The 22,630-nt window shown below is 44.9% G+C and overlaps 1 protein-coding gene across 5 annotated transcripts in view; it reads right to left on the reverse strand.

Annotated features, from left to right (window-relative positions):
• Nucleotides 1-22,630, reverse strand: part of LOC137342691 (receptor-type tyrosine-protein phosphatase U-like) — a 767,577-nt gene that overhangs the window by 293,541 nt on the left and 451,406 nt on the right. For all 5 annotated transcript variants that reach the window (XM_068006795.1, XM_068006794.1, XM_068006792.1 and 2 more), the window contains one exon: nt 11,126-11,207. In XM_068006795.1, the coding sequence (XP_067862896.1) occupies nt 11,126-11,207 (82 nt within the window). The remainder of the gene's footprint in view (nt 1-11,125; nt 11,208-22,630) is intronic.

Consider the following 22,630-nt stretch of genomic DNA (forward strand, 5'->3'; position numbering starts at 1 on the left):
ATTAGAGTAGACAGGGCTTGATGGCCGGCGCGGACACGATGGGCCGAAGGGCCTCTATCCGTGCTGTATAACTCTATGACTCTATGACCTATTTCCCTTAGCAGAGGGGTCAGTGACCAGGGGGCATAGATTTAAAGTAATTGGTAGAAGGATTAGAGGGGAGCTAAGAAATTTTTTTTGCACCCAGAGGGTGGTAGAGGTCTGCAACTCACTGCCTGGAAGGGTGGTAGAGGCAGTAAACCCTCATCGCTTTAAAAGGTGCTTGGATATCCACTTGAAGTACCACAACCTACGAGGCCATGGACCAAGAGCTGGAAAGTTGGATTAGGCTGGATGACTCTTTCACAGCCGGCACGGACACGATGGGCCGAATGGCCTCCTTCTGTGGCGTAAATTTCTATGATTCTACCCATCAGGGAAACTTCCTGCTGGCACAGAAAGGTACATTGGACACTACGCCGAAAAAGCGTGTGCAGTACACTCACTCAGATTTCACAAAGTAAGACATCTCAGTAGATAAATTAAAACCAAACACAGGATGTTCTGTGAAATAAAATATTTAATGAAGCAGTATGTTAAAGATAAATGTGAGATTGGATCAATTTGTTAACCGCATCACACTGCACTGAGGCAAGATAAAACCAATTTACAGAATACCATTCCTTTTGTGAAAAATTACAGTACATCCCGAGTGTTCCTTCTTGTATTTAGGACAGCTATGGTAAATGTACCCGATACAGGAACATAGTAGATTTTTCTGCGTGGGGCACACGCTCGTTCACTCCTTTCCTCCTTTATGTTCTCTCCTTGCTGGCTCAAACATCCAGGAGGGTGAGGCGGTCAAGATCAAGGCCACAGAAAATGTCAGCCTTGGACAGCCTTCTAGAAGATTTGGCCCAACAGAGAGGCCAGTTCAATTTTTTAACCGTCCCTGCAGGCAAATGTTTTGAACTTCACTTGAGACCAGGAACCAAGTGAAGACCAAGCTGAGATCAGGAACCCTAGAGTGCAGCATTAAACTTACATTCCCAACCCCGCTACAATGCTAACCAAACTAAAGTAGCCAATGAGTAGCTAAGCCAATACAATCAAAAAGGCTTGGGTATGATTCTCAGCCTATGCTGTTGGCTGAGGTGGCAGTAAGGGTGCTTTAATTGGCCTCAACATCAACTGGCTTGCAGGGGATTATTGTCCAGGATTCTTGCTTTTGAATACTACCCAGTGGCTTCTACTAGAAATGCATGTGTTGGGACATTGGAAGAAGACAGGACCAGGCTCAATTGTGATGCCCTCCTCTACACGAACTGTCTGTAGTCTCATAAAGTGGCCACTTGAGTGAAATACCGGAGGGCACCTGATGCCCATATAATTGTAACCCAGCAAAGGATAATTTGCCTGCGGGGAGGGAGGGGGAATGGCCGAAACAAAAAGAGGAAGCAACAAAAGCTTGCATCTCATCGCTCTGATCAGGTCATCGTGTCCTCACCAGATCACTATTATGTGGCTACAAGAAGCTGTTAAGGACAGAATTCACAGAGGACTGGAAGTTGGTCATCCACATCCCACCACAGCACCAGAGGGATGGGGCCCAGGAGAAATGGGGAGAGTTTTGAGGATGCAAGCCCTTCAGTGGGGGGATAGATAACTTAGTCTCAATAAACGCAGGCTCATCCAAAACTATGCTGCCCACATCTAAACTCGCACCAAGTCCCGTTCACTCATCACCCCCGTGCTCACTGACCTACACTGGCTCCCGGTCTGGCAATGCCTCGATTTTAAAATTCTCATCTGCGTGTAATTCCCTCCTTGGCCTTGCCCTTCCCTATCTCTGCGACCTCCTCCAGCCCGACAAACCTTCCGAGATCTCTGCACTTCTTCAATTCTGGCCTTTTTCCATCGCTCCACCGTGCTTTCAGCTGCCTAGGCCCGAAACTCGAATTCCCCCTCTGAACCTTTCCACATCTCTACCTCTCTCTCCGCCTTTAAGTTGTCCTTTAAAACCTACCTCTTTGACCAAGCTTTTGGTCACCTGTCCTAATATATCCTTATGTGGCTCGGTGTCAAATTTTGTTTGATAACGCTCCTGTGAAGCGCCTTGTGGCGTTTTACTATGTTAAAGGTGCTATATCAATGCTAGTCTTGGTTGTTGCAATACAATCTCTAACATGTACGTCTGTGAAAATACCTTTAAGTCATCATTGTTCCCTCCTGGCAAAGGCAAACTTTGAACTTTGATCTCTACATGTCATTTGAGCAGACGTTTCCCGTAGACTGTGGCAAACACCCATTCAAAGTCGATCTCCCACCATTTCTTGAATAGTTAGCTGCGTATGGATATTGTCCAGTAATATATAATGCTGTGTCATCTTTTGCCCAGTTCAAGCCTCAACAGGGATGCAGCATTTTACTTGAAGAATGTTGCACCAAACAGGTCCGATCACAGATCTCGTTAAAAAAAAAGTTTTTAATGCCAACGTTACAAAACTGAAATCTTTCTGCCTGTCAGGGGCTTGATGGCTAACGCCTCTGCCACTACTGGTGATTGGGGGTGGGCGGGGGGGGGGGGGGGGGGGGGGAGAGAAAGAGGACGGGACATTTCTCAAAGCTGTCACCATTGAAACTTGTTTGTCCAGTTTGAAACTAGATGGGTTGTCACCATTACTGCAAACATGCATCTAAACTACAACATCCATCATTCCGTGGGTACTTTTCCACATTTGGCCGGAAATTGAAGACCTCCAACGCATGAAAAAAATGGAGATTTCTTCCAAAGCACTGCCTGGTGGATCATTATTACAGACACCCATTCAGCCCCGTCAAACAAAACTGCATCAATCAATGTATGAGCTGAGAATTTGGCACACAAGCAGAATACACTATACAAGAGTTCCAGTAAGCCTCCTGCTTTCAGTGGATTTAACTACCAGTCATTCATAGACATCATGTCTATACCTTGTTTTACAGTAAATCCACATGAAGCTAAACAGATTCAGGAACGCTGACAGTATTTTTACAGCAGTAACTCCAGTCATACATTTGTACCACTCTCCAATTCTTCTGAAGATTACAGACAGTCTGACAGGCATCCTGACTTTACATCCGACAGTAGAAGTAAATTTGCATTCCATTTTGTTCTTGTTGCAAGTATCAGCAAGAGGTGACATGCTACGGACTATGAGGATTGAGGCAAATTCTAACGGCTCAACTGCTTTGCAGCTGAGGAACATTAGGAGCAGGAGAAGGCCATTCAGCCCCTCGAGCCTGTTCCACCATTCAATTAGATCATGGATGATCGGTATCTCAACTCCATCTACCTGTCTTGGGTCCATAACCCTTAATATCCTTGGCTAGCAAAAATCTATCAATCTGGGATCGGCTAACGATATTTACTTTTTGTATTGTGCTTTCAATGTGCCAAAGTTGGCTTAAGGTACTTCACGGGGATGGTAACAGAAGATGGGAGAGGAGTTAAGGGAAGCTGTTAAAGTTATGGGGGAAGAGGTGAGTTTTGAAGAGGCCCTGGAAGGTGGAGACACGCATAAGCAAGGAGAAAGGGTTTAGCAAGGAAAAGTGCAAAGTGATGGTTTTTTGGCTGTCGGCTCTGCCACTACTGGTGATAGGAGGGAGGTGGTGGGGGCGGTGGGATAGAGGAGGGGGCGTACAGTAGTCTGAAGTCAGAAGAGTAAGATGCACATAAGCCTGGAGGATTTTACAGAGGCAGAATGGCGAAAGGCCTTGGAGGGATTTGCAGGAGGATGAGGATCCAACCTGCTCTGGAAGGCTCAGGTACGACACCAAGTGGGACCTTTATCCATTGAGCCATTAGGGACCAATGATTTTTCTTTCTGTGATCACTGTAACTGGTTGGGTCGCCACCTTTTGCAAGGATCAAAATTGCACGTGCAGAAGGATGAAGTAAGGCACGGGATCTTCCCGTGGGCTGGAGTGCTGATGTTCATGTTGCTGACCTTAGTAACTAACAGCAAGACGGTTTGAAAAGAGACTACTATTTTGAAAAGGTAGAATTTTTGAGGGATTATTTCTCAATCGAACACCCCCGGTGAGCAGCAACACTCACACCAAGTGCTGGACAGGAAATTACGGGCCCATAGCCTTTGAAATGCCATCCATTCAATTAAATGGAAGGAAAAATCAGGGCCTGAGGACCTACGACATTTCATGTTGTTGGGAGCATCAGAGTAGGGAATCAGTCCTTTGGTGTTCAGGAATTTCCTAAAGTGCAAACTAATATTCCACTTGAAAACTGAATGCATGTCCAAAACCACACCGGTGCTAACCCCAGTGCTGCAGATAAGGGCATTGTGAATCAGTCTAGGTTCAGGCCCCTGGAAAGCTCCTGCTGCGATTGTAACATGGATGTTGCCAGCAGCAGGACAAGTTCCACATGCACTGAGCTACATAGAATCATAGAATGATACAGCACAGAGGAAGCCATTTGGCCCATCATGTCTGTGCTGGCTCTTTGGTAGCACTATCCAATTAGTCCCATTTCCCTGCTCTTTCCCCATAGCCCTGTAAATCATTTTCCTTCAAGTATTTATCCAATTTCCTTTTCAAAGTCACCATTGAATCTGCTTCCACCACCCTTTCAGGCAGTGCATTCCAGATCATAACAAACTCGCTGTGAAAAAAAATAATGTTTCCTGATGTCATCTCTGGCTCTTTTGCCAATTACCTTAAATCTGTGTCCTCTGGTTACCGATCCTTCTGCCACTGGAAAGAGTTTCTCCTTATTTATTCCATCAAAACCCTTCATTATTTTGAACACCTCTATCAAATCTCCTTTGCTCTAAGTCGAACAACCCAGCTTCTCCAGTCTCTCCACTTAACTGAAGTCCTTCATCCCTGGTACCATTCTAGTAAATCTCTTCTGCACCCTCTCTACGGCCTTGACATCCTTCTTAAAGTGTGGTGCCCAGAATTGAATGCAATATTCCAGCTGAGGCCTAACCAGTGTTTATTAAAGGTTTAGCATAACTTCCTTGCTTTTGTACTCTATGCCTCTATTAATAAAGCCAAGGATCACATATGCTTTTTTAACAGCCTTCTCAACTTGTCCTGCCGCTTCCAAAGATTTGTGTACATACACCCCTGGGTCTCTTTGTTCCTGCACCCTCTTTAAAATTGTTCCATTTAGTTTATATTGCCTCTCCTCAATCTTCCCACCAAAATGTATCACTTCACACTTCTCTGTGTTAAATTTCATCTGCCATGAGTCTGCCCATTTCATCAGTCTGAATATGTCCTCCTGAAGTCTGTTACTATCCTCATTGTTTACTACATTTCAGAGTCTTGTGTCATCTGCAAACTTTGAAATTATACCCAAGTCCAGGTCATTAATATATATCATAAAGAGCAGTGGTCCTAAAAATGACCCCTGGGGAACACCACTGTATTCTTCCCACTAGTTTGAAAAACAACCATTCACTACTATCTGCTTTCTGTCCTTTAGCCATATTCGCATCCACGCTGTCACTGTCCCTTTAATCCCATGGACTTTAATTTTGCTAACAAGTCTATTATGTAGTACTTTATCAAACGCATTTTGAAAGTCCATAAACACATCAACCACACTACCCTCATCAACCCTCTCCGTTACTTCAGCAAAGAACTCAACCAAGTTAGTCAACACGATTTGCCTTCAGCAAATCCATGCTGGCTTTCATTTATTAACCCATGCTTTTCCAAGTGCCAATAAATTTTGTCCCAGATTAATGTCTCTAAAAGATTCCCCACCACCGACATTAGACTGACTGGCCTGTAATCGTCGGGTTTATCCCTCTCCCCTTTTTTGAACAGGGGTGTAACATTTGCAATCCTCCAGTACTCTGGCACCACTCACATATCTAAAGGAGGATTGGAAGATTGTGGTCAGAGTCTCTGCAATTTCCCCCCTTACTTCCCTCAGCTACCCAGGATGTATCCCATCCATACCAGATGACTTTTCTACTTTTTAGTACTTAGTCTTTATCTATTTTTATCCTATCCAATATCGCTATTACCTCCTCCTATACTGCTACATTGGCAGCATCCTCTTCTCTAGTGAAGATAGAACAAAACTTGACACCAAGCCACATAAGGAGATATTGGGTCAAGTGACCAAAAGGTTGGTCAAAGAAGGTTTTAAGGAGCAACTTAAAGGGGGAAGAGAGAGGTAGAGAGGCAGAGAGGTTTAGGGAGGGAATTCTACAGCTTAGGGCCTAGGCTGCTGAAGGCATGGCCATCAACGGTGGAGCGATTACAATCAGGGATTCACAAGGGGCCAGAATTGGAGGAACGCAGAGATCTCGGCGGGTTGTAGGGCTGGAGGAGGTAACAGAGATAGGGAGAGGTGAGGCCATGGAGGGATTTGAAAACAAGGATGAGAATTTTTTTTAAATCGAGTCGTTCCCGGACCGGGAGCCAATGTAGGTCAGTGAGCACAGGGGTGATGGGGGAACGGGACTTGATGCGTGTTAGGATACGGACAGCAGAGTTTTGGATGTGCTCAAGTTTATGGAGGGTGGCAGATGGGAGGCCGGCCAGGAGAGCATTGGGATAGTCAAGTCTAGAGGTAACAATGACATGGATGACGGTTTCAGCACAGATAAGCTGATGCAGGGGTGGAGACAGGAGATATTACGGAGGTGGAAGTAAGCGATCTTGTTGCTGGAGCGAATATGTGGTCAGAAACTCAACTCAGGATCAAATAGGACGCCAAGTTTGCAAACGGTCTAGTTCAGCCCCAGACCGTGGCCAGTGAGAGGGATGGAGTCGGTGGCTAGGGAACAGAGTTGGTGGCGGGGACCGAAGACAATGGCTTTGGTCTTCCCAATATTTAGTCATTACACCAGTGTGGCAAATCTGTATTCACAGAAAGTCACACCGTTGTGTGAAAGGTTATAAATCTCAAACATAAGGATGGAGAGGAGTGGACATGGACAAAAGAGCTGAATTCCAGAGGTGAGGTGAGAGTGACTGCCCTTGATATCAAAGCAGCATTTGACCGAGTGTGGCACCAAGGAGCCCTAGTAAAATTGATGTCAATGGGAATCAAGGGGAAAACTCTCCTGTGGCTGGAGTCATACCTAGCACAAAGGAAGATGGTAGTGGTTGTTGAAGGCCAATCATCTCAGCCCCAGGACATTGCTGCAGGAGTTCCTCAGGGCAGTGTCCTAGGCCCAACCATCTTCAGCTGCTTCATCAATGACCTTCCCTCCATCATAAGGTCAGAAATGGGGATGTTCGCTGATGATTGCACAGTGTTCAGTTCCATTTGCAACCCCTCAGATAATGAAGCAGTCCGTGCCCGCATGCAGTACGATCTGGACAATATCCAGGCCTGGGCTGATAAGTGGCAAGTAACATTTGCGCCAGAAAAGTGCCAGGCAATGACCATCTACAACAAGAGAGAGTCTAACCACTTCCCCTTGACATTCAACGGCATTACCATCGCTGAATCCCCCACAATCAACATCCTGGGGGTCACCATTGACCAGAAACTTAACTGGACCAGCCATATAAATACTGTGACTACAAGAGCAGGTCAGAGGCTGGGTATTCTGCAGCGAGTGACTCACCTCCTGACTCCCCAAAGCCTTTCCACCATCTACAAGGCACAAGTCAGGAGTGTGATGGAATACTCTCCACTTGCCTGGATTAGTGCAGCTCTAACAACACTCAAGAAGCTCGACACCATCCAGGACAAAGCAGCTCGCTTGATTGGCACCCCATCCACCACCCTAAACATTCACTCCCTTCACCACCGGCGCACAGTGGCTGCAGTGTGTACCATCCACAGGATGCACTGCAGCAACTCGCCAAGGCTTCTTCGACAGCACCTCCCAAACCCACAACCTCTACCACCTAGAAGGACAAGGGCAGCAGGCACATGGGAACAACACCACCTGCACGTTCCCCTCCAAATCATACACCATCCTGACTTGGAAATCTATCGCTGTTCCTTCATCGTCGCTGGGTCAAAATCCTGGAACTCCCTTCCTAACAGCACTGTGGGAGAACCGTCACCACACGGACTGCAGCGGTTCAAGAAGGCGGCTCACCACCACCTTCTCAAGGGCAATTAGGGATGGGCAATAAATGCTGGCCTCGCCAGCGACGCCCACATCCCATGAACGAATAAAAAAAATGGAGAGGAGTGAAAGGAGATGGGGCGCAGGTCATCCTCGAGATATTTCGGTTGCATTGTTATAATTCCAGTGAACGACTTGAAATAAAAAAATCCACTGGAGAGTGATCTCTGGTAGAGCAAGTTCAGTTTCTGCTCCCCCCCACCCCCGAAATCCACATGAATGTCAGTTTCACATAGGGCACAAAAATCCTGAAAGTTTTCAGCTTTGATCAATGTGCTTTGCCCCTCGCTCACTCGTAGCTTTTAGAGTTTCAAGTAAGCTGGTTATTTTTCTTGTCACCGAGAATAATTAGGTTTTCTTTGTTAATGAAAGTTCTTGTCAATAACGCGGTCACGCTTGTGGACAAGGTCGTCCCAAGTCAATTGAAACATTATTATTAGTCGGCGCCATGAAGATAAAACGCTGCGGAAAACAATTACCCTTCCAAGATCGGGAGCAGCATTCTATTCTCGGCATTGGCCGGAAAATTCGCAAAATGGTTGAAAATCAAAAGGCATTGACCGCATGAATGAATTATGAAGCATGAGCTTCTCGCAAAGCTAGCCAGGTGTAATTTACAATGTCGCAACAGAGAGAGAGTGAGTCCAATAAATTAAAAACATTTTGCACCGCAATTGTTTCCAGTTCAAAGTTACCCGTCCATCGTGAGTGCGGAAATTAACTCATCTTTACTTGCTCCCCGATTGCTGGTGCAAGAACTCACTCTTCTGTGCCCAGTGGCCCCATTTACAGGAAGTCAATACTCGAGTCTTTCCCGTTGACAGATTTGGAAACAAAAGGAAAGATCAATATTTCAGCCTATTTACATGCAGTGAGCCCTTTGTGGTGAGATTTTGTGTCAGCGAGTGTTTGTGGATTAATGGAAGCAAAAGATGGGATTTGAATTACAAAGATTACAGCCAGATACCCCCAAAATTAGACTTTTGCCTCTCCACAGAATACGGTCACATGCATAGCCGTTTATCAAATTAATTGCTTACTGATGTTCAATGATTAACTGGTATTAGATATTCAACACCACAGGATACTACCTCAAGCAGCAAGTATTAATCATTGTGGCCCTGGTAGTCATTCTTCATGTCAGCCTTGGCCAGCTATTCACCATGGAAGGAATCACAGCCAAGCCCAACCCTGTTCTCACCCAATACCCACGCACAGACATTTTGAAGCTTGTCCATTGTGTAGAACCAAGGGCCTAGATTTTCTTCAGTGTCCAGGAGCATCGTCTGCTGGAGGCACCTTATGGGCAATTCGGGCACACACTGCTCCGTGGTTTTCTGATCATTAGAATTGAAGTGGGCCTTAAAGACTGCACCCCGCAACCTTAGATTGGAGAACCCGAGAGGGGCCTGCCCCCTCCCACCTCTTGAAGCCAATAGGAGGATCAATGGGGCTGGAGGCCTTGTGGCAGCTGTTTTGTGGCATCAGTCAGAAGGCCCCAGAGTGATAATCATTATCGCTGCTGCAGGCCTCTCGGGTCCAGTTTCCTTCCCCCACTCCCTCTGGTTTTGGCACACTCATATTTCAAGGGATGTTCCTGCAGCGGAGGTTCCTCCAGGCCATGGTTGTGACCTGAATCTGGGAATACAGGCTGGTTCCGGTTCATTCAGGCAGGGTACATTTCTACAGTGGCTCTGCTCGAGTTGTGCTCCGCTGGAGTGGGGGGGGGGGGGGGGGGGAAGAGGAGGAAAATCGACCCCATTTTTACCCCCAACTCCTCCAGACTGTGGGTGGGAATACTTGTTTCTGTCACGTCAATGCCCCCTTACAAGCTAACAGGGTTTAAAACCTAAGCTTGGCATCAATTAACTACCATTTCATGATTTTTCTGGTCTTCCCTTCCACTCTTTTCAACCTTCGGGGCCTTCCCCTCTGTAGGCCTTGGGCCTTCGGCTTGGTTTTCAAAAGTGGAATATTTCTCCAGGGTTGGGTTGCCAACCCTCCAGGATTGCCCTGGAGTCTTCAGGAATTAAAGACTAATCTCCAGGACACTGCTACGAACAACCCAGGAGAAAAATCATCGGGGCAATAAAAATGGTGATTTTTAAAAAAATTTCTTTGACCGCTTTTGTTTATTAGTTATAAAAATATTGGACATGAGGAAAAGGGGCTGTTTGACTGACAGTCAAAAATCATCCAATCAGGTAATGATGAGTCTATTCGCTTTCCAAATGGTGTGGGAAGGCGGGGCATGTGAGTGTGGACACGTTGGGCGACCAATAGCAGGCGTGTGGGGGCGGGGCACTTGAAGGCAGGGGCGGTCAGGTGATATAGAACCAAGGGCCTCGATTTTCTTCAGTGTCCAGGAATATGTCCCAAGTTGGCAGCCCTACTCCAAGTTGAAGGATCTACTTGCAAAATGTTCTCAGTTTCCTCATTCAAAAGGAAATGCACAGAATATAAAAGTGAAAATTGGAACGAGCCACAGGTCTGATTATTCGCAGTGCTGAATTACATCCTTGATCAGGCAGCCAGTCAGCCAAATGCAAAAATAAAGGAAAGGAAGCCAGCCTCTATCATTAGTCTGTGAAAGTATTCGAACCGTTTAAAGCGATTTATTTACATACAAGTATGATCTCTTCTGGCGCTTACGAGTGGAAAATAGTTCCATCAATATTTCACATGCTGTCCTCGGTCAGACATAGAATAACACAGCATACAGAAGGAGGCCATTTGGCCCATCATGCCTGTGCCTGCTCTCTGAAAGAGTACCAATTAGTCCCTCTCCCTTGCTCTTTCCTCCATTGCACTACAAAATGTTTCCTTTCCAAGAATATATCCAATTCCCTTTTGAAAGTTACAATTGAATCTGCTCCCAACACCCTGTCAGGCAGTGCATTGCAGATCACAACAAATCGCTGCATAAAAAAATGTCTCCTCATCTCCCCCCTGGCATTTTTTGCATGTTATTGAAACATGCTATTGTGACAATTATTCACAACAGTGGAAAGACACAGAGATTGTCTACTTACAGCATGGGTAATTCAAGATCAGTAAATCATCGATTCCGATGTAGCCTCTTCGTTCTGCGGAGACCACGGCTTCGAAAAGGACCTGGTGTTAAAGAGAATCAAAACACGTCTTTAAAATCATGCAATCAATTCTGCTCGTGGTGACAAACAGATGGACAGGCACATAACAGGAATGGAAAATTAGCAAATAGAAAGCTGATGAGTCCACAGGCTATCTTAAATGAGCACAGTTTAGTGTCAATCATTTAGTGCTACAATTGCTAATAATGCAAATCCACTGCTAGTAATCAGCGCAAATCTATTGTTTATTAACCTTTTTTTCCCGACTCTTAAAAGCTGAGTAGTCAGGGCAGTTTCAGGGCCATAACAATTGGCCTCAGTGCCCCTGGGTTGAAGAGGGAGAAAAAAATAGCTAGGATTGCCATTCCCAATCGTTATCCAGTGATTCCCAATGTGTCAGCTTTTGGTCACCTGTCCTAATATTTCCTTATGTGGCTATTGACTGATAACGCTCCTATGAAGCAGCATGGGATGTTTTACTATGTTAAAGGCGCTATATAAATGGTGTGTGTGTGTGTGTGTGTGTGTGTGTGTGAGAGTGTGAGAGAGAGAGAGAGAGACTGGGGAAAGATGATCCTCAGAGTCAAATACCCTGTGGTAGTCACCATCTAGGTCCATCCATGGAGAACAGCCACCTGGCTGAGATAACAGGATAACTGGCAACACTGACATAGATCGAACCATCTGAAATGCCTGGTGCCTCCTGCTTTAAACAGAGAGACATCCTGCTCCTCAAAGTGTGTGTTGTCAGCAAACGTTCTGATTGGGTAGCATTGATTTCTATGGTGAGGACGAGGAGCACAACAATGATTGGCTGAATATGGCTTACAAACCGACAACCAAACATATGACAACAATGGATCAGCGTCTTTCTCACCTGTGTGAATGGGACTGTAATATAGTTAACACTAGTTAGTGGGTTACAGCCAACAGCAGCATCCATGTCGATGCGACACTGCTCACTTGCCAGTTATTTCTGTCCGTATTTAAGCGTTTTGCTTTACAGCAATGATCTGGTAACTGGGACAATTTAGCAGCTACTTCACCTGTAGCACGTTGAGCCTGTAGCCTGACACTAGTTACATGAAATCCACGCATCATGCGCAATTTAAAAAAAATATTGTGGCCTTGTTGATGTGAACAGGAGCAAATCTGTTTAACTGAGCTTGTCTCAGTCAGTAACACTTTTACCTCTGCGTCAGAAGGTTGCGGGTTCAAGTTGCAACTCAAGCACTTGAACATATAAACTAGGCTCATACTCCAATGCAGCAGATGGAGTGTTACACTGTATGATGCACAAAGGCATGTCAAAGATTCTCAGGCACTGCTCAAAGAAAAGCAGGGAATTCTTCTGGTCTCTTGGCCAGCATTCCTCCCTTTAGCAGATAAACTAGTCATTCATTTTTTTTAATAAACTGTTTGTGGGACCTTACTGTGTGCAAATGGGCTGCCAGGTTGATCAACATAATATAGTCAATGCACTTCAAGCAATTCAAAATATGTGAAGCAAGTTGAAATGTTTCTGAGAGGCGTGATGAGGTCTTTATCGATGCAAGCATTTCTTTCTTTTAAACGTGGCTGGTAGTCGCTATGTGGCAGAACATCACCAGCATCACAATTCCACTCCCCACCATTTCATAAAAGGCTGAACCTCTCCAATTGCTTTTTAAAAAAAATTCATTCATGGGATGTGGGCGTCGCTGGCGAGGCCGGCATTTATTGCCCATCCCTAATTGCCCTCGAGAAGGTGGTGGTGAGCCGCCTTCTTGAACCGCTGCAGTCCGTGTGGTGAAGGTTCTCCCACAGTGCTGTTTGGAAGGGAGTTCCAGGATTTTGACCCAGCGACAATGAAGGAACGGCGATATATTTCCAATTCGGGATGATGTGTGACTTGGAGGGGAACGTGCAGGTGGTGTTCCCAGGTGCCTGATGCTCTTATCCTTCTAGGTGGTAGAGGTCGCGGGTTTGGGAGGTGCTGTCGAAGAAGCCTTGGCGAGTTGCTGCAGTGCATCCTGTGGATGGTACACACTGCAGCCACGGTGCGTTGGTAGAAAAACTTGCATTTATATAGCGCCTTTCACAACCTCAGGACATCCCAAAGTGCTTTGCAGACAATGATGCACTTTTTAAAAGTGTAGTCACTGTTGTAGTGTGGGAAACGCAGCAGCCAATTTGCAAACAGCAACGTGATAACGACCAGATAATCCGTTTTAGTGATGCTGATTGAGGGATAAATGAAGGTCAGAATACTGGAGAAAACTTCCCTGCACTTCTTCGAAATAGTGCCATGGGATCTTTTACATCCACCTGAGGGGGCAGATGAGGCCTCAGTCTCAACTGAAAGACGGCACCTATCGACAGTGCTGCGATCCCTCAGTACTGCACTGGGAGTGTCAGCCTAGATTTTGTGCTCAAGTCCCTGGAGTGGGATATGAACCCATGACCTTCTGACTCAGAAGCGAGAGCGCTACCTACTGAGCCACAGCTGACACCCTTTATAGGGTATAAGTATTGAAGTCGATATTGCAATACCCTCCGAGCTACAGTCCCATTTATCCTCTTGTTTCACTCATGTAGACTGCTGGTCAACACACATTCTACACTAGGGGGTGGAGAGAGGGGGAAGGGGAGCAGGAGAAAAGAATTTACGCTGCACCCAGTCCACGACTGTCATTACGATTACTGTCTGTGGAACACTACTGACACAGGATGACTGCCGTGTTTGCGTACATAATATTTGCACGGCCAAAGAAAGTAATTAATTGTGTGAATTGTTTTTGATGACGTACTGAGGAATTTACAAAATACAAACGTTTCTTTCAATCAGCAATTCAACCTCAGGGAGCTGAAAGTGTCAGATTTTCGATTCCGCGAGTTAATGGAATGTATGATTTCCACATGAGCAATGGATCCCCTTGAGCCAGGCACATATAAAGGACAGGCTGCCCTGGTATTTGTACCTGTGGCTTTCAAGTCAAAAGGTAGGTACTGCATCACTTATATTACCAAACCTGCCCAGCATCCTTCAAAAGGGAACAAAACTGCAGTGAAAAAAAATCATTCTTTTTTTCCTCCTCTGATTACACAGTGCTACAAATCTCTGTCAGCCGGTTTTTTTATTGCAATGCTCACAATAGTCTGCTCACTTCGACCATCTGGGTTGTACTTCTCAATGTGTTTTATTGGTAGATGAAATTCCTGTGTAAAGCCTATCCCGTGACATCTATTTCAATACTTGAGGAGGAGGTATTTATACAAGAACCATAGGAAATTACAGCTGATATAAAAAAAAACTTATTAACTCTTTTAAGACCTGGGTTCAACAATTTTTCTTCTCCTCGCCCTTAACGGGAGTGTCAACTGGGCTCAATTGATAGTACTCTTACTTCTGAGACAGGAAATTGTGGCGTCAAGCCCCCGTCCAGGACAGGTTGCACATAATAAGAACATAAGAAATAGGAGCAGGAGTAGGCCAATTGGCCCCTCGAGCCTGCTCCGCCATTCAATAAGATCATGGCTGATCTGATCCTAACCTCAAATCTAAATTCATGTCCAATTTCCTGCCCGCTCCCCGTAACCCCTAATTCCCTTTACTTCTAGGAAACTGTCCAGGTTGACACTCCATTACGGGACTGAGGGGCTGCTGTGATGTCAGAATCGCCTTCCTTCAGATGAGATGTTAAATCAAGGACCCATCTGGTGGTTCAGGTGGATATTAAAAGGTCCTATGGAACTACTCAGAGGAACATAGGAACAGGAGTAGGCCATTCAGCCCCTCGTGCCTGCTCCGCCATTTGATAAGATCATGGCTGATCTGTGATCTACTCAAAGAGCAGGGAGTTCTCCTGATGTCCTGCCCACTGAAATCAGGACTCTGCTCAATTCCCCTTGAAAAGCCTCTCCTTGCAGCTCACCAATCCAAAACTTGGCATCAATCAGCTATTTTCCTCGACATCTTTTCCAAAGTGTCAATGTCTTCAAAAACTACAGTGCTCACAATTAATTGTGATCCTCCATGTACGATCGTGTCACAGCATATCTTCCCTGAAATAGATTCTATAGATCTGTTTATATATGTCCCAACACTAAACTTCCCTTTGCTTCCTCTCCCGTGCACTACCACTCCCAAGTCACCTACCTGATCCACTTTATCTCCATGTATATCCTTCCATTTTTTTTTACTGCTGCCATTTTTAGCAGAGAAGTGCATCAGTGCCCATTCAGAGTGTTAAATACTATCTCTACGCATCTTCTTCATTGGTAGTCTATGCATTTCAATCCTTTTCTCCAAATATTCCGCTTTCCAACAGAAATCAGTATCATACCTTGCAGTATTATAGCCCTTCCATCGTACAAAAATACCCCAAGATGCTTCGAGGGCGGGATCAAAAAACCAAGATGGAGTCAGAGACAAGAATTGGGAGGGGGGTTGGGGGTAACTAAGAGTGGAGAAAGTGATAGGTTTGAAGAAGCTTTTGAAGGTGGGGAGATATGCAAGAGGTTAGAGAGGTTTAGGAAGAGAATTCCAGAACCGGGTGAGGGCTCTGTCAATGACATTGGAGCAGGTGGTGGGGGGTGTTGCACAGTCGACCAGAGTCGAAATAGCAGAGGGTACGATTTGGGGCACAAGACTGGAGAAGGTTGCAAAGATAAGGTGAAAGGAGGGACGTCACTGATGGATTTGTAACAAAGCATCATCACCTGCAGCTGTAGACATTCTATTCATTTCAAAAATATTACTTTGAAATGCTCGGGTTGTGTGTGTCCACACTTTCAGACTTTCTGGGTGAGAGTCCTGGAAGCTACTGAATCCAACACTGCATAACCATGAACCCAGACCTGGCCCCATGCCCACCCAGCTTGCTGCTGTCACATGGCTGATTAGGCACTTTGTACTTTCCAGTACGACCTACCCAGTTCTAACAGATATTCTGTATTCTGTTTCAGCATTCGTTACCTCCCATCCTCTACAGTGTCTCTCTCAGACCAATAACAATACCGTTCCAAGAGAGTAATTAGACTTCAGCCTTGCTTATAAAAATCAAATCAGCAAACAGATTAAATGATGGGTTTTTATACTGAATGTCAATAGCCTGAATATTAATAAATATTAAACTAACAGGCAGCTTTCCTTCTTTTGCAATATTTAGTGTTGGTGCTAAAGAGTTTCCGTTTATGTACAATATCTAAACGTAGGAGCTTTTAACACAAAATTGCAAAATTCTGCTGCCTGTATCCTAACTCGCTCTAAGTCGCATCCACCCACCATCCCTGTGCTCGCTGGCCTACATTGGTTCCTGGTCCGGCAATGCCTCAATTTTAATATTCTCATCCCTTGTGTTCAAATCCCTCCATGGCATCACCCCTCCCTATCCCTGTAACCTCCTCCAATCCTACAACGCTCTGATTTCCTTCGCTCCACCATTGGCAGCCGTGCCTTCAGCTGCCTAGGCCCTAAGCTCTGGAATTCCCTCCCTAAACCTCTCAGCTTCTCTACTTCTATCTTCCTTGATGACGCTCCTTAAAACCTACCTCTCTGACAGTTGTTCTGTTGGCAGTATGGTTAATTTTGAATTGATTGTTTATTTTGCAATATGTTCTGGGTGGTCGAGAATTGAACCTGCTTGTTTCATGTGTATTGATGTGTAGTTAAGAACAGCAGAGAAAGGGTTAACTTAAAGAAGGGAAATCCCGGCAGGATTCTACCTCTTTGACCAACCTTTTGGTCACCTGTCCTAATATCTCTTTCTGTGGCTTGGTGTCAAATTTTGTTTGGTTACGCTCCTGTGAAGCGCCTTGGGATGTTCAAGGCGCTATATAAATGCAAGTTGTTGTTGTTGATGGTGCAATCCTGCCAGGATTTCCCTCCTTTAAGTTAACCCTTTCTCTGCTGTTCTTCTTCAAGTACATGTCAACACATATGAATCAAGCAGGTTCAGTGCTCGACCACCCAGAACATATTGCAAAATATACAATCAATTCAAAATTTGTCATACTGCCATTAGAACAACTGTTAACAGTTGTCTGTAGGTTTGCATAATTCTTGCTTTTAACACTGAGAAGCTACATCTCCCAATATTGCAGAATCCAAACCCCACAGTAAACTTGTCAACAAAATATTTGGGGTCATTTTCCTATGTGACACCCTACAGTTGAAGGGAGTTAGGATAGACTGAAAATCAGGAAGGCCCCAGCCCTAATGTCTTATGGATCATAAGCCACCCAAATCTCAACTGCACCCGATACCCAACAAACCTCCTGAAACAACTTTCTTGCTCATCCCAAGGCTCCCACCAAGGAATGATCCAGGCTACATCAATACATACAGAATGTACAGAACTGTGCAAGATCCCCCATCTTTGTATCCGTGAACACCATGAACCTGAAAGCATGTAAACTTTGCACAATCCAATGACAAAAAAATGTGTTGTTAACAGTTAGACCAAATCCCTGGGATATTCTGGTCATAGCTTTCCAATTAAAACTGATACCATTCACTACTCCCTGTTATTTAATCAATTTATTGTACAATTTGCAACCTCTTCCTTTATTTCTGAGATTCAATTGAACCAGAAGTCTCGTACTATACAATTTTCAAGTCAAATTTTGGAACACTCACTTAACGTTATAATTTAAGGATCCCATAATGTTTGCTAGATGTGATCTATCTTTCCTAAACCTGTTGAAATTAATGGCTTTTCTCCATTGAATGGCTTCTGTTACAATAGACTCTACCATTACTTGCTATTTTTTCCACATCTTTTGGTACCACTCCTGTGGTCAGTGAGCTGCAAAACATTCTGTCACAGCTTCCCTTGCTTCAAACCTCATTTCCTTAACTACCTTTGGATGCAAACCATTTGTTCCTGATACGTTTTTAACTACCATTTCATTACTAATCTCCATTTTCTTCACAGAATCATAAGTATCACCACCCCCACCCCACCAATTACCAAAAAAGAAATATTACCAACATTTTCCAGTTAAAGCTGTTGCGAGAAAAACCAAAAGTTCCTCTCCTATCGCCTCGCGTACCATTCCATTCCTCATGTGCAGGAGAACTTCCATTTTCTCCTTAACCCTTGGTATAATACCAGTTACCTTGTCAGGATGCAAATCTACTGGCAGTACCAATCCAATAAGCTCATCGAGTGGTAGTGGGTCATTTTTGAAACATGAAAATTGCACTCAACATTGACTTGATTTGGTTTGTGATGACATGATGGCACTGACCATGTTAAGCTATTACAGCAAGCTTTCACCCAAAAGACACTTTGAAAAAATTTGGTTTCCTTCTCCACAATGAATGGTGGAACTCATGAAGCGGAAAGATCCTCGGTATTTCCTAGACCTTCCAATTGTCTATGAACTTTAAACTTGTTGATGTGCTGTTAGTCAAAGAATGCCTTTATATCTTTTACATTTGTTACTTCCAAATTCCTCTTTCATCCTAAATTACACTTTTTAAACTGTATTTGCCTCCATAACATTGCACTTCAAAATAATTCACTATGTGAAATGCTTTGTAAACAATTTTACAACACCAAGTTATAGTCCAGCAATTTTATTTTAAATTCACAAGCTTTCGGAGGCTTCCTCCTTCGTCACATCGTTCACCTGACGAAGGAGGAAGCCTCCGAAAGCTTGTGAATTTAAAATAAAATTGCTGGACTGTAACTTGGTGTTGTAAAATTGTTTACAATTGTCAACCCCAGTCCATCACCGGCATCTCCACATCATGAAATGCTTTGAGATGTGCAAGAGATGCCAATAAGCCATTATATAATCTTTTACTTCGGTTTTCTATATCTTCAGATCCTCCTCTTCCTTCATTTCTATTTTAAAATATTTTTGTTCTTCCTTAGTGCTCTCTTAACCTCTCTATTGCACAATTTAGGTTGAGATTTTGAAATTAATCTTCTTTTACAGGAATCTATTTCACCCTGGCGAACAAAATATTGGAGCCATTCCCTTGAGTGTTACTCCCAGTTGATCTCTCCTCTGATTTGATTGAACAAGAACCTTAAAGGTCATGGCAAAGAACCACTGTTGCTGCAATTCTACTGAACTAGCAGTCTCCCCCCAAGCCCCATCGATAACAGAAGACACAAAGCCAAAAGAATTCAGAACAAGCCAGGGCTGGGGGAGCTTAGGAGTAGGTTGAAATTTTCCTTTTTCATTTGCCCTTAGGAGATGGGTGACATTGACGAGACTGCATTTAGTCCCCATCCTTAATTGCCCTGAGAAGCTGGTGATAGGCCTCTTAGCGATTATTTTTACAGTTGGGTGGTTTGCTAGGCCACTTCAGAAGGCATTAAGAGCCAACTATGTAGCATGAACTAATCACATGTCAGCCAGACAGGGTAGAAGTAGCAGGTTCCCTTCCCTGAAAGATATCAGTGAGCCAGTTACCATTTCACAAAAATCCAACAGCTTCACTTTTTCTGGTGGCATCCCACAAATTATCAGATATATTAAATTCAATTTTACAACCCATCATGGTGGGATTAGTCCCGTACCATAACTACTACACCACCGTATCAACAGAGGGTTAGGAGTTACTCAGTACTGTGGCAAAGGGAGGAGATCTCAGTGACGAACTTACCGTGGGACTTGGGTGGGCGGTAGATAATGTTGATTTTGAGAGGCGGGAGGAATGAAAAAGGGCAAGGTGCTCAAAGGAGAAGGTGCCAAAGGAGTAGGGGGGAAAGAGAAGCCAAGTTGGGATTTGACACAAGAGCTCCGTCAATGTTATGGCAGTTTGGATGGGATACAAGATGGAATTTGCAGCCAGGTGGTGAGACTGGGGGGAAGGGGTCACCTCCTGCAAGCCATGTTTCTGTCAGGATCAGGATGTCAATTGATTCATCCATCATGAGACGGTGCATGGCGAAGGCCTTGTTCGTGAACGATCAAACATTCTGGAGGGCGATATGCTGAAAGCAGTGGTTGATGATCCACTGGTGGGGTCAGGGGACAATGGAAGAGATAGAAGGAAATGGGGAGTTTAGTTAGGGAGGTTAACCCTGGAGGAACGAGCTGAAAAGATGAACTTTGGGAACAGAGGACAAGGCAACTGGGGTTATTGCTGTGGGAGAGCCAGTGATGAGTGTCGTTGTAGATGTGGTGGAGAACACCAAGGGAAGATGTGGGCTCATTCAAGAGGGATGAGATTGGGATGATGGCAGAGAAAGAGGGTGCCCTGGGGAGTAGCATTGAGTGGCAGTTGGGGGGAGAGGAGAAGGGATTCAAGGGCATCATGGTGCTGAAGGGGGAGGTGGAAGAGGCATAGCTGAAGGAGATGAAGAGGCAGAGAGAGTAGAACAGGGCCACAAAGAGAGTGGAGTTATTTGGCTTGAATTTTTTTTTATTCGTTCATGAGATGTGGGCGTCGCTGGCAAGGCCGTCATTTATTGCCCATCCCTAATTGCCCTTGAGAAGGTGGTGAGCCGCCTTCTTGAACCGCTGCAGTCCATGTGGTGAAGGTTCTCCCACAGTGCTGTTAGGAAGGGAGTTCCAGGATTTTGACCCAGCGATGATGAAGGAACGGCGATATATTTCCAAGTCAGGATGGTGTGTGACTTGGAGGGGAACGTGCAGGTGGTGTTGTTCCCATGTACCTGCTGCTCTTGTCCTTCTAGGTGGTAGAGGTCGCGGGTTTGGGAGGTGCTGTCGAAGAAGCCTTGGCGAGTTGCTGCAGTGCATCCTGTGGATGGTGCACACTGCAGCCACAGTACACCGGTGGTGAAGGGAGTGAACATTTAGGGTGGTGGATGGGGTGCCAATCAAGCGGGCTGCTTTGTTCTGGATGGTGTCGAGCTTCTTGAGTGTTGTTGGAGCTGCACTCATCCAGGCAAGTGGAGAGTATTCCATCACACTCCTGACTTGTGCCTTGTAGATGGTGGAAAGGCTTTGGGGAGTCAGGAGGTGAGTCATTCGCCGCAGAATACCCAGCCTCTGACCTGCTCTTGTAGCCACAGTATTTATATGGCTGGTCCAGTTAAGTTTCTGGTCAATGGTGACCCCCAGGATGTTGATGGTGGGGGATTCGGCGATGGTAATACTGTTGAATGTCAAGGGGAGGTGGTTAGACTCTCTCCTGTTGTAGATGGTCATTACCTGGCACTTGTCTGGTGCGAATGAATCCAGAGCGGCAGCCAATACTTGCATGCAAATAGCCACAGAAGGAGACCCACAGAAGGACCTGTGGGAGAAAACTAGGCAAGGAAGTATTTCAGAGGACCACCTTGATATCAGGAAGTAACCAATATCTTGTGGGCCGTCTTCTCAATCAAATCATATCACTCTTGCAACAAACACCCAGTTTCAACTAGCTGTCCTTGCTGAACTAATTATATTCACCTTTTCATTTCCATTCACAATCTTCAAACCACAGCAGTGACATTATTTACCGACAATTCTTTGCCAACTCCAGCTTTGAATAATTGAATGTGGAGCACTCTGACCAGAGAGGAATGAGGTAACTGAGCAACATTTACAGTCGATAAAGAGAATAATGTCATGAAAGGAAAGCTTTCACCACCGAGGCTTAGCACCTCTTCAAAATTCAAATCCTTCGCTTAAGTTTACGGAAATTAATGGGAAGTAGAAGCTTTTGCAAGCCTAACCTTTTAGTCCCCGACTTAACACATTTTCACCAGACACAACACACAAGACGCTTTCATCTTTCAAGGTCGTCGCTTTTTGCTTTCCTTGATAAAAGCTTAAACACTTTGCAAAAAAAAAGTATTTTGTAGAAATTTTCAGATTATCCTTAATCTATTTATTGACATTCTTCCCCCAAAATGTCAAAAGAATAAAGCCATTCTGTCATTAACCAAAATAAAAACATTTAATAATTTTACTCCATGTCTCGTTTCAGTGTTTCAATCGTGAGGAAAATAGCCATCAAGTTTCTCATTGAATTTTCTCTGATTACACTCTTGTGAAGCACCTTGGGACATTATACTACGTTATAGGCGCTATATAAATGCAAGTTGTTGTTGTATATTTGTGTACCATTTTGACATTCTCCTAAGGTGGCTGGAGGATGTGGAATGATGTGGTGAATGGTTCCAATGGTGAAACGGTTTTCATCCTCTACCACCTAGAAGGACAAGGGCAGCAGGCACATGGGAACACCTGCACGTTCCCCTCCAAGTCACACGCAATCCCGACTCGGAGATATATCGCTGTTCCTTCATCGTCGCTGGGTCAAAATCCTGGAATTCCCTACCCAAAAGCACTGTGGGAGAACCTTCACCACACGGACTGCAACGGTTCAAGAAGGCGGCTCACCACCACCTTCTCAAGGGCAATTAGGGATGGGCAATAAATGTTGGCTTTGCCAGCGACGCCCACATCCCATGAATGATTAAAAAATAAATCACTCCACCATTGGTGGCCGTGCCTTCAGTTGCCTGGGCCCTAAGCTCCGGAATTCTC

This window comes from Heptranchias perlo, chromosome 26 (assembly GCF_035084215.1).
Source record: "Heptranchias perlo isolate sHepPer1 chromosome 26, sHepPer1.hap1, whole genome shotgun sequence".
Lineage (NCBI taxonomy): Eukaryota > Metazoa > Chordata > Chondrichthyes > Hexanchiformes > Hexanchidae > Heptranchias > Heptranchias perlo.